A 12,824-nucleotide genomic window follows, 5' to 3' on the forward strand; every position below is an offset into this window, starting at 1 on the left:
TTTTTTTCCTATGCAAACGTTTTACTTCTCATCCAAGAAAAAACAAAAAGAAAAAAAAAACAAGAAAGGCCAGTTGCCTTTTGGAAAAAGCACCTTTGGGACTACCAAAGAGTGTTATCATTAATAAGTGTGAGTGTTACAAATATGCAAATAAAATCTACATGAGCCAGTCAAGTCAATAGTACTGTATTCCTATATTGCCTCATAACTACAAGTGTGCTAAAGCTCACAACATACTAGAAATGCATCTTTTTTGTATGTCAGTCAACTGGAGAGAGCTGGACATATCTAGAAGATTCTGCTACTGAGGACATTTATAAAATAAAAATAAGGTCACAGTTTAATGGCTTGCTAAGCTGTGCACAAATAAAAATAGGCTGGGTTTATTTAGAAAGATCAGAAGCAAACAATGAATGTTAAGCATCAAGACTCTGTATATCCAAATAGCTAAGATAAAAGTGTCATTGTCTCTTTTTGCCTAAGATGCTGAGAATCAAAACATTTTGGTTAAATCAGTCTTTCTCCAGATGTGTGAAAATTAAAATTCTCAGCCAGAACAATTTTGAGCATTGTTAACTCTAAGGCACCTGAGGAGCACCACATAGGGAAAACCCATGAAAATCTTCTTAAAAGTCGGGGGTCGTCTTATATGCCCAGTCATCTTATATGCTGGAAAATACGGTATATCAGTTTTCCACTATTTAGTTTTTATGAATTCTGGGAACTAGATAGTGTGTGTATCTGCACAATGTATTAAATCACCCTGACTGGTTAGTGTCAATGGGCATGCCTTCTTACTGTCTTTTGCATAGCTCCTTAACCTAGTCATCAGCTCTATTGTGGTTCTCTATGACACGTTTATCACACATTCCACATTCTCACGTCCGTGTAAACCATAAAAAGATGCTGAGTGTAGTTAAGAAGTCGTGGAGGACAAGAGTAAAAAATGTGGCATGTATTAACAAGCTGATTTAGTTCTTCCATTGGAACAGATTTGTTTAGAGGAGTTCTTTATGTGGGCTTTGTATTATTCCAGCCAATGGATTCCTTGCATGAAAAGGGAATATCGGAAGACCCTCGTTACGGTCAAATGAAGGGCATGGGAATGAGGGCTGGTGGGCACACAGGAATGGGACCCCCACCAAGTCCAATGGATCAGCATTCTCAAGGTATGGCATGCTTTCAGGATTTGTGTAAATCACATTACTGGTTAAATGTAGCATTTATTCTACAATTAAATCTCCTTCTAAATCTCCTGATTCTTCATAACTTTAAGATAGCTTCTACAAAAAGCTTTCTCTGTCTGTAAAGGATTTTTGTGTAATTTAGAAACACATTTTCTAAGCCTGCAAGGAGGGTCTCTCTGCTGTAAATACTGTACGTCAACATATTGAGACTAAGATTCAAACTGAAGAGTGGAGAAATACACCATTCTTCTCATATAGAGAAGTTACATCCTTTTGGAATGACTATATAGTATATGAAAAAGAAAATATACCCTCTTTGAGTTCAATGGTTTTACATATGAAGACGTAATAAAAATCATCTAGTCTTTAGCAGTTCTTAAAAGTAGGTAAATACAACCTCAGATGAACAACAACACATGACATATTACCCCGTGTCATTTATTTTACAAAAGGAAACCCAAAATATAACATTCTGGTAGCTTCTGCCAAGCTTTGTCTACTAAAATTCAAGCAGGAGCTCCAAATAAAACTGCTTTATCCTTGATTGTGGGATGAACAAAGCAAATTAAGTCTTCTTTCTATCTCTCCCATTTTTATTTCTTTTCTCTTTTTGTCTTGCCCCTTTTCAGGTTACCCTTCTCCACTTGGTGGTTCTGAGCATGCGTCAAGTCCAGTTCCAGCTAATGGCCCATCTTCTGGCCCCCAGATGCCATCTGGCCCTGGTGGAGTCCCATTAGATGGTCCTGACCCCCAAGCATTAGGGCAGCAGAATCGGGGCCCAACTCCTTTTAACCAGAATCAGCTGCATCAGTTGAGGGCTCAGATCATGGCCTACAAGATGCTTGCCAGAGGGCAGCCGTTGCCTGACCATCTTCACATGGCTGTGCAGGGGAAAAGGCCAATGCCTGGAATGCAGCAGCAAATGCCAACTCTACCTCCACCTTCTGTATCTGGAACAGGACCAGTGCAAGGACCAGGGCCTGCACCTGGACCAACACCTCCGAACTACAACAGACCTCATGGTGAGTTTCGCTAAAGTCTTCGGGATCCATCTGGGGTGAGGTTCTCCTAGGTGTCTTCTGGGAGGTCTTTCCTTTGCTTAGACCAGAGAAGTGAAAAGCTTCATGGTCTGCCTATGCTTTCCCATGTCTTCACAGGTATGGGAGGGCCTAATATGCCCCCTCCTGGACCCTCAGGAGTTCCGCCAGGAATGCCTGGGCAGCCCCCTGGTGGACCACCCAAGCCCTGGCCAGAAGGTAAGGCTGTGTATTGGAGGACTTGGGTTTTTCATTGCTACGTTGTTTCATTAACACCTCAGTTATTAAAGATTTCCAAGCCTCAGCCTGGCTTTTGCTGTAAGAGGCTACCATGTCACATTTTTCAGTGATATCCATAGTGCTTGAAAATATGTCATCAGTCTGAAAATTGCCACAAAAGTTACTGTGTTTGAGGATGGGTATCTGTCAGCCTTGCAAAATAATCCACACAGGAAATACTCCTAGATCAGACATGTCAAACACAAGGCCCGGGGGATGGATGCGGCCTGCGAAGTGGTTTCATGCGGCCCGCGAAGCCATCCTGGAAACAGTGAGGGAACGGCCCCCACTGCCTTGGCCCAGAGACCCTCCTTCTGCCAGAGACCCTAAGATCTGTCCCACTCCTGCCCAGGCCCCCATAGGCACCCTTGATGCGAACGATGTAGAGCTGGCCACGCCCACCCAGTAGGCCATACGCACTCTAGCCACGCCCACCCAGTAGGCCACGCTCACCATGGCCATACCCACCCGGCCCCCTGAGGGCAACCGCAAAGCTGATGCAGCCCTCAATGAAATTGAGTTTGACACCCCTGTCCTAGATGAACTAATTCTATTTTTTTGTAAATTATATCAACAAAATCTTGGTAGTCTGAAAGTACTTTTCTCCCCCTTCACCTTTACAGCTCAAGAAACTAGGGAGGGTTCCTACTGTAGATTGCCATTCCCATATTCCTTCTCCAAACTCAGCTGCCTGTTATCCCACTGTTCCCCTGGCTGTGCCTCCATTTCCCAAGGTTTTTCCCACAAGCCACTCTACTTATTTCAAGGATAAAGTTATCTACTTTATCAGAAAATGTTCCTTTTTCCTTTATTCACAAGATTTGTATCCCATACTCTATTCAAAATGACCCTCAAGGTGGCTAGCAACACAGTATAAATAATACAAATAAATAAAAAAAATAATGCATGAACACCCAGCAACCCTGAATTCTTCTGTCAGTATCAGTATCCTATTGGAATGCTATGACAGAACATCAGTGCAGTTTAATGAATAGCTTGGAGAAAGCTATGATCAGATAAAATTATAATCAAATTTTGTTCAACCTATTACATGGATAATTCTCAGTAATTCTGTTCATATTTATGCAGTTTTGATTGAGAGATCTTTGGATAGCCTAAATAATTATTAATTATTAAATAATTATTTATTTAAACAATGTACATAGCCACCTGTCACAACAATGATTGGGCTTAATGGTTAAAGTAGTGATGCCCAAGATAAACAATAAAAAACCCCTATATCAATGACTGGCCTCACCTAATTTGGCCCAAACATCTGGGGAATCAGCCAAATCTTTAGAGCCTTATGAAAGGCTAACAGGATCTTTGTTAATTGCCTCTCAGGTCATTTACTGCTTTGGGAACCAGCATAATGTAATGGCCATACTGCAGATGCAGAGTAGCATCACATTTTAAGATGGACAGTGATAGACCCCCATTCCCAAGATGAAGGTATAAGATGAAATTTCTAAGACAGGGAAGTACTAGCATATTCTTGCTTTTGCTGTTTAAATAAAAAGCTTCGACTTATTCAAGTGCCTAAGTACTTTCACCTAAATGTTCAGGCCAGTTTCTGACGATTTCATTATTTTGCATGTATACCCCCAGGTTTGTATGTGAAGGGATCTCACAAATAACTTCCTAACATTGTTCTTCAACAGGACCAATGGCAAATGCTGCAGCCCCTACTAGCACACCTCAGAAACTGATTCCTCCTCAGCCAACAGGCCGTCCTTCACCAGCACCCCCAGCGGTACCTCCAGCAGCATCCCCTGTCATGCCTCCTCAAACTCAGTCACCCGGGCAACCAGCCCAACCTGCCCCAATGGTGCAATTCCATCAGAAGCAGAACCGTATCACTCCAATCCAGAAGCCAAGAGGACTTGATCCAGTTGAAATCCTTCAAGAGAGAGAATACCGGTAAAACTATGGCTTTCAATAACCACTTTGCTGGTATTGCCCTGATAGGATATGTGGGTGACATTAATTTGAATGAGTGGTCTTGTTGATGTTATGGTTAGCTTTCAGGTTAACTGTATTAAGTAACCAAACTGCAGGGAATAGGTAACAAGACAGCATTAAACATTTAGCAATGTACTAGAAGCTTCCTGGTATCTGAGGGTAGATTCCATTACTTGGAACAGTGTTTCTCAACCCTCTGCAACTTTAAGATGTGAATTCCCCAGCCAGTGCATTGCTCAGTTGAGAAACAGTGGCCTAGAGAGAAAGGCTCTAGAGAGGAAGGGTTTCTGAACAGAATCTGTTAGTTTTTAAAAAAGGTAATGACAGTCATGGGTTTTTCCATAGGAGATCAAGCCCTAGCCTTTTTGCTATATCTCAGAAAATTCATCATGTATGTCCCTGTCTACATTCAAGGATTTGGGGGTGGGCTATTTTTAGTCTTTCTGTCAGATCCCTCTATTTTACCTGCTGGCATTTTATTACTGCTTTGGCTGTTTGTTTAATCATTTTTGGGGTCTGCTATTCTGGTGGGAGGGGGGCTGCTTGCTGGGGGTTGTGTTCGCTTTGATTGCTCTTTGAGTTGCCCTCCCTCCGAGAGAAGGGAATGTGGCCTGAAGACATCTGCCTTATCCGCCTGGGACCGTTGGGAAACGAAACCGAGAGATGCATACTAAATTTCCAGACTCTCAAAACATCTTAGCACCTATGGATTAGTTGGAATTCAAACTGACTGTTGGACGCAAATTGGGGGAGGAGTTTTGAATGGGCATTGTGGTGTAACCTTTCACGCGTGAAATCTTCAGACCTTTCTGCTGCTTTTGCTAACTCTCAATAAAAGTTCCTTTTGAAACAATGCCTGTTTCAAGAGTTCTGCTTTCTTGGGAGACCTAGTTGAGGCAGATCCTTACATAAAGCAAGGTCTGCAATAGTGCCCAACCCGGAGAGGAAATTTCCCTATCACAGGGGGGCGTGTACGAGATGTTTCAGTAAGGAAGCAAAATGGGAGAAGCCAGGACCAAAGAGTGGAGCAACTCGGCTAACCAGGCCTGTCCAGTTGGCTGCAGGAAGCCGCTGCCTTAGAAGACTCCACAAACCGAGATGGTCTCTCAGTGCTGGGAAGAGAGAGGACTGGAAAGAGACAACCGAACGAGTAACTCTCACCTGAGGAGGTGGAAAAAAGACTCGGAAGAAAAAGGTGGAGTTGCCTTCCGATGAGGAAGAGATGGACAAGCAATCGGACCAGAGGGAGTGCATCTTAAAGTGGCCCATGCAGTACGTGGTAGAAGCTTTCAAAGAACTAAAAGCTAAATCTCTGAGCAGTCCAGAGAAGGAGGAGAACCAGCTGGGGGTGTCAAATGCCGGGAGAAGCCGCGATCACTGAAACCGCATGGGGAACGACAGGCTCTGCTGAGATGGAGTGGTGCGGAAGAGAGCAACACCCCAGAGAGCCGGACCCCACTACAGCCCAGAGAGAGAACTCCCCCCAACGAGCCAAAACTGATGACATTAGGGGTGAAGTTCGATGGGGATACCCAACAGCTGGGGTTCTTCCTAGCTCATGTTCTCACCTACATGCAAGGGCATGGGAGAACCCTACCCAACAACGCAGCCAAGATCAGAGTCGTCACCCTGGCCCTGGAAGGGGCTGCAGCTAGAGGGATGCAATGACCCTGAATTCCAGAATTCCAACTGGTTCATGACAGCATTGATGCTCCGGTTCTATGATCAACTGGCAGACCGGAAGGCTTGGGATCGCATAAAAATGGTGAAGCAAGGACGTCAGCCAGTGGCTGAATGTACGGAGGAATTCCATGACTTAGCCTACCACCTCAACTGGCCTGAAGACATCTTGGTGAGCTGACTGTGCAATTGAGATCATCCCAGGGGCTAAGCTGCCAAAGCCGAAGCTGTACTCTATGACTCCTAGGGAGCTAGATGAGCTGCGAAAGTTCATCGATAAAAACTTAGCCCGAGGGTTTATCCAACTGGCCAGACACTGGGTGGCAGCCCCTATTCTCTTCAAAGGGAAAAAAAGATGGATCTCTTCATCTCTGCATGGATTATAGGTGTTTGAACGTAGTGTCTGTGGAGAATGTGTAACCCCTACTCCTCATGAGGGACATGCTAGCTCATCTGTCCAAAGGGAAGATTTTTTTCAAAGCATACTATCACATTAGAATTAAGGAGGGAGACGAATGGAAAACAGCTTTCCACTGAGTGTCCTCACTTCAGGGTAGTCCCTTTTGGATTACAGGGGGGCCCAGCGGTGTTCATGCAGCTGATCAACAAAGTCCTCCATGAGCACTTATTAAAGTTTGGAGTTTGGGTGGATGATATCCTAATTTACACCAAAACTGAGGCTGAACATGTGAGACTGGTTAGGACAGTCCTAAACAAGCTCCACTCTGCCAATCTGTATGCCAAGCTTTCCAAGTGTGAATTCCACCGAGATAGAATTGACTGCTTGGGCTACGCATTTCAAGCAAGGGAGTGGAAATGAACCCAGAAAAGGTGCGGGCCATCCTGGAGTGGGCCTCTCCTCACATCAGAAAGCAATTACAGAGCTTTCTGGGATTTGCCAATTTTTACAGATAGTTTATTCCCTCATTTTCCCAAATTGCACTCCCCATTACTAACCTGCTGAAAACAAAGAGGGAGAACAAGCTGAAACCTAGCCAGCCATTAACATGGACTGTGGAATGCCAAAGTGCATTTGAAAAGCTTAAGAGACTGAAATGCTTGAGCATTTCCACCAATTTAACTTTTTTATCCACTATTTGCCAGGGGGGGGAAATATTCTGGCAGATGCCTTATCGAGAATGCTGCAATACAATAGTGTAAAGTCGGGATTGATTAAACCTTTGTTTTCCCCACAACAATTAGTGGCCCCGGTCACTACCAGGGCACAGACTAAGAGCGCCCCACTATTAGACAACGCAGCAGTGGCAGAGTTCAAAAGAGCACTGGAGAAGGATGAATGGTTTCAGGACCATGGAAATCTTTGTTCAGTGAAAGATGGGTTGGTCTGGATTGGTGGACAGCTGTATGTTCCAGCCACCCTGAGACACAAAATCATGCAGTCCTGTCACGACTCATAGTTGGTGGGACGTTTCAGGTTTGTCAAAACCCTTCACCTGCTAAAAAGGCAATTTTGGTGGCCTTCCCTAAAGAAGGACATTGAAATTTATGTTGCCAGCTGCCCTACATGTGCAGCAGCTAAGAGGAGGCGAGGAAAGATGCCTGGGCTCCTGCAGCCAATCGCAAGCCCATCAGCACCCTGGAGAGAGATCTCTATGGGCTTTATTGTGGAGCAGCCAGAAAGCACAGAAAATACTGTCATTTGGGTCGTTACTGACCTATTTTCAAAACAGGCTCATTTTATCCCATGTCAGAAGATCTCGACTGCAAAAACATTGGCCAAATTATTTGTGCAGCTTATTTATTGGCTGCATGGAGCCCCACAACGGATAATTTTAGACAGGGGTATCCAATTCACTTCCAAGTTCTGGAGAGCCTTTTTGGACCTTCTGATCAGGGACTGTCACCTAGTCATCATCCTAAAATGAATGGGAGGACAGAACGAATGAACTCTGTTCTGGAACAGTATCTCCATTGTTTTCTAAATTATCAACAAGATAATTACACTGACCTGCTACCGTTTGCTGAAGTAGCCTATAATAGAGGTCCCCAACCTTTTGGGCACCAGAGACTTGTTCAATGGAGAGAGGGTTTTTTGCGGACCAGAGGGAGTGGGGTTTTGCGTGCTTCCTCCATCCTGTGGATGGGACGTCACTTGTTTGCACGGACTGGTTTCTGGCATGCCATGGACTGGTGCTGGTCCACAACACTGGCTTTACCTCCTTTCAAGTGGCTAATGGATAGTCTTTCAACCCCATGCCTGCTAACGAACCTGCCATTCCTTCCCTTAAGGGACTGGGTTCATCAATTACAAAACATTTGGCCTGTTGTCAGGAAGGCCCTTGACGAAGCTAAGCAGCCTACAAAGCTCAGGCAGATAAAAAACGAATAGAACCAAGAAATGGAGATAAAAGATGAAAAATATAAACTGCAAGCGTTTGCGGATCATTTGGTATTTATACTAGAGGAACCGTTGGAGATAGCCCTAAACTATTGAAAAGGATACAAGAATTTGGAGAAGTAGCAGGACTGAAAATAAACAGACAAAAAAACTAAAGTTATAAAGTTTATAAAGTTTATAAAGACCAGACAGTGTTTGATCAGATACTGTTGACTTCAGATGAAAAGCTGATCAAGAAACTATAATTTTCTATTAAATTTAAAAATAGAAAGAAATTATAAATTGACAATGGCAACTGCTAATAAAGAAAATTTATATAAAATGTTTTATAGATGGCAGTTACTACCTGAGAGATTAGCAAAAATGTTTAAAAACATGTCTAGTAACTGTTGGAAGTACAGTAAAAAAAACAGGCATCTTTGGTGGACGTGCCCTAAAGCAAAAAGGTTTTGGAGAAAAATACAAATTTGGCTAGAAAAGATGTTAAGAAAACATGTAGATTTTAAAGAACTATTTTATTAGGTATATTATCAGGAAAATATGATAAAGAAAGCATACATTTAATGTTGCATGTATTAGCAGCAAGAATTGTATTTGCTCAGTATTGGAGAAATGAAGAAACACCATCTGAAGAAGAGATAATCAAGAAAATACTGGACTGTGCAGAAATGGATAGACTTACAGTGAAGATTAAAGAAAGAAGACACAATATTTTCAAATATGGGATGTATTTTATGAGTGGCTGGAAAAACGGGGTAGAGATTAGGAATATATATAAAATATACTCAAAAAAATAAAGGGAACACTTAAACAACACAGTGTACTGTATTTAATAGTAGGATGTCTTATCTTGTGTTCCCTTTATTTTTTTGAGCAGTATATATCAGTCCTTTTCCTATTAAATGCATAATCAATCCAATTGCAGTTGAATTAGAACTCCCCCAAAGTCTACAACAAATCCACCCAGTTTTCCATTACAGTTTGCTGAAGCCTGAAATTACACCCACATTTAGGCCTGCAGCCATTCCTCTTCCACCACCTATCAAGGTAGAGCGCAGCATTTTGAAATTAAAGACATTTTAGACTCTTTCAAACATCACAGCTCTACTCAGTATCTCGTGACCAGGAAAGACTTTCCTGCCTAGCAGAACCAGTGGTCTATAAGAAACATGTTAAAGCCTCTAGGTTACTTAAATGTTTTCATGCTCATTATCCTGATAAACCTGATTGATGTATTTGTATTCCTCTTTCCCCCTTCCCTCTTTCTGTTTTCCAGGTGGAATTGTCATTCTATTAGGGGGGCCGTATGTCAGACCCCTCTATTTTACTTGCTGGCATTTTATTACTGCTTTGGCTGTTTCTTTAATCATTTTGGGGGTTTGCTATTCTGGGGGCGGGGTCAGCTTGCTGGGGGATGTATTCACTTTGATTGCTCTTTGAGTCGCCCTCCCTCCATGAGAAAGGAATGTGGCCTGAAGACATCTGCCTTATCTCCAGATGGCAGAGCCTGGGACCGTTGCGAAACGAAACCGAGAGAGACCTTGAGATGTATACTAAATTGCCAGGCTCTCAAAACAGCACCTATGGATTGGTTGGATATTCAATCTGATTGTTGGACATGGGGGGGAGGAGTTTTGAATGGGCATTGTGATTTAAGCTTTCACGCACAAAATTTTCAGACCTTGCTTTGCTCTATTGCTATCACTAACTCTCAATAAAAGTTCCTTTTGAAACAATGCCTGTTTCAAGAGTTCTGCTTTCTTGGGAGATCTAGTTGAGGCAGATCCTTACACTTTTATGGAACCCCCAAGTGTTCAAGGAACCCTCAAGTCCTGAACTAGTGTCTCTTGTCTTACTTTTAGCTATTGGGCATTAAGTGTGACCTTCTCAAAGCAGTGCCCTTCAAATGCTTTGAATTAAAATTCCCATCATTCCTAAGGCACCATATTGGGAACAAGTGCTTTCACATATCAGCATTGGATTTCTTGGATATCTTTTGTTTGATGTATACAATCCTTCATGCTAAAGCTCACTGGGTGTCTTAATCTCTTGTCTGCAGCTTACAAGCTCGCATTGCTCATAGAATCCAAGAACTTGAAAATCTTCCTGGGTCCCTGGCTGGAGACCTGCGTACCAAAGCAACCATTGAACTTAAAGCCCTACGACTGCTGAATTTCCAGAGACAGGTAGGTGATGCACTGCTGAAATTTTGTTTCTCAGGACACCTTTGAACACTGAAATTAAATCAGTCATCTCCAGAGTTTGCATATATTGCAAGAAAATGAACCTTATGGTTAAATAATTTCCTTTAAATAAAATTCTTATAGAAACTCCTCTCCTTAATGGAGCTTACCTAAATAAGTGCCAAGTGGCTTTGCGGATAGTTCTTCTCATGCAACAGAGTGATCCTGTACTTTCTGCTGCAGTGGAGCTCCAGTTTCACATGCCAGTGGACCGTCCTGTTTCACCTCAGCCACGGGTCGGCAACCCGCGGCTCCGGAGCCACATGCGGCTCTTTGAGCTGTCTCCTGCGGCTCCCAGCTGCCCGGTGCGCGCGCACCTCTCCAAATGGAGAGTGGCACCGCCCGTTTGGAGAGGTGCGCGCGCACCTCCCCGAATGGGCGGAGGTGTGCGCGCACCTCCCCAAACCTTTGGAGAGGTGCGCGCGTACCTCCGCGTGAACGGGCCGCGGCGTCGCTCTTTGAGGAAGCTGCCGCGGCCCGTCTGCAAAGCTGCCAAAAGCGGCAGCTTTGCAGATGGGCCGCGGCAGCTTCCTCAAAGAGCGACGCCGCGGCCTGTTCCGAGAGGTGCGCGCGCACCTCCCCAAACCTTAGGAGAGGTGCGCGCGTAACTCCGGGCGAACGGGCAGCGGTGCTGCTCTTTGAGGAAGCTGCCGCGGCCCGTCTGCAAAGCTGCCGAAAGCGTCAGCTTTGCAGACGGGCCGTCGCCGTCGGGCAACCGGGAACCGGTTCCATCTCACTTTTAAAAAAATGGCAACCGCGTGCGTCCGCGCATGTGCAAAAAAACGTTTTGCGCATGCGCAAAATGTTTTTTGCGCATACCCGTGCATAGACACACGCACGCGGCTCCCAGTTTTTTTAATTTGTGATGGAACCGGTTCCCGGTGGCTCTTTTCCTTTTTTAGGTTGCCAACCTCTGACCTCAGCCCTCTGAAATGATCCCTACTGAATGGGTGAGGTAATTTCACAGGCATTTTAAATATAGAAAACAACAGCATGCCTAAAAGAATCATAGTGGGTCTGTTGGCAAAGAGGGTTTTGTTTTTCATTTTGTTCATTAAGCTTTAGGTATATTTTGACATGAGATCTTTGCAGCAGCGTGACTAGAGAAAACAAGGAGGCAAGGACAGAAGTGAAGTAAATTTTGATAAAGAAGCCACTTTGCAACTGAAGCTAGAGAGCATGTCTAGTCCTTCTGTATCCTGGAGTGGCTGGCTGGTGTCTCTGTAATAGCCTTTTATTTATTTTATTGGATTTGTAAGACACCTAATTCAAACAAATAATGTGAGTAGTGTACAACAGAAAAACAAATAAGTAAAAGGAAAAGTAAATTACACAAAATATACATAATATTTAAATGTAAATGTTCTTTCAGCCAGAGTATAGCGGTAGCATAACAAATTTAGTAAGAATGCCAGGTTTCACATAAATGTCTGGGTGCTGTTTTAGGGACTGAATTGGAACCGAGACGTGTTCCTGTTTCAACACATTGCTACTTTTTGTTAATCTCTCTTCTCCATGGATTTTTGGAATCAGTTTTATATTTCTGTCTTATGTTGCATGGCAACACCAACTCTTTTTCTATTTTTCAGAAGGATAGTTCGATGGGTGTTGCATTTTTCTTTGCTTCTATTGTCCAGGCAGAATTCAGTACTCTTAAAAATAAGAATATTTAAAACTATTTAAACTATGAAAAAGCAGCAGAAAAAAACTGTTCTCAGAGATGTGTCAGATATAGTAAACTCTTTTTCAGAAGTATTTATCATTACATGTATCCTTATGTATTTGTTGTTAGCTGCGAAGTTGTGTCCAACCCATCACGGCCCTATGGACAATGTTCCTCCAGGCCTTCTTGTCCTCTACCATCTTCTGGAGTCCATTTAAGCTCATGCCTACTGCTTCAGTGACTCCATTCAGCCACCTCATTCTTTGTCGTCCCCTTCTTCTCTTGCCCTCAATCTTTCCCAGCATTAGGCTCTTCTCCAGTGAGTCCTTCCTTCTCATTAGGTGGCCAAAGTATTTGAGTTTTAGCTTCAGGATCTGGCCTTCTAAAGAGCAGTCAGGGTTGATCTCCTCTAGG

At 43.5% G+C, this 12,824-nt stretch overlaps 1 protein-coding gene across 7 annotated transcripts in view; it reads left to right on the forward strand.

Annotated features, from left to right (window-relative positions):
* Nucleotides 1-12,824, forward strand: part of SMARCA4 (SWI/SNF related BAF chromatin remodeling complex subunit ATPase 4) — a 103,546-nt gene that overhangs the window by 30,650 nt on the left and 60,072 nt on the right. For all 7 annotated transcript variants that reach the window (XM_083353079.1, XM_083353080.1, XM_083353082.1 and 4 more), the window contains exons 3-7: nt 1,037-1,169; nt 1,817-2,209; nt 2,345-2,443; nt 4,165-4,423; nt 10,564-10,690. In XM_083353079.1, coding sequence (XP_083209205.1) covers nt 1,037-1,169; nt 1,817-2,209; nt 2,345-2,443; nt 4,165-4,423; nt 10,564-10,690 — 1,011 coding nt within the window. The remainder of the gene's footprint in view (nt 1-1,036; nt 1,170-1,816; nt 2,210-2,344; nt 2,444-4,164; nt 4,424-10,563; nt 10,691-12,824) is intronic.

This window comes from Vipera ursinii (assembly GCF_947247035.1).
Source record: "Vipera ursinii genome assembly, chromosome: 2".
Classification (NCBI taxonomy): Eukaryota; Metazoa; Chordata; class Lepidosauria; order Squamata; family Viperidae; genus Vipera; species Vipera ursinii.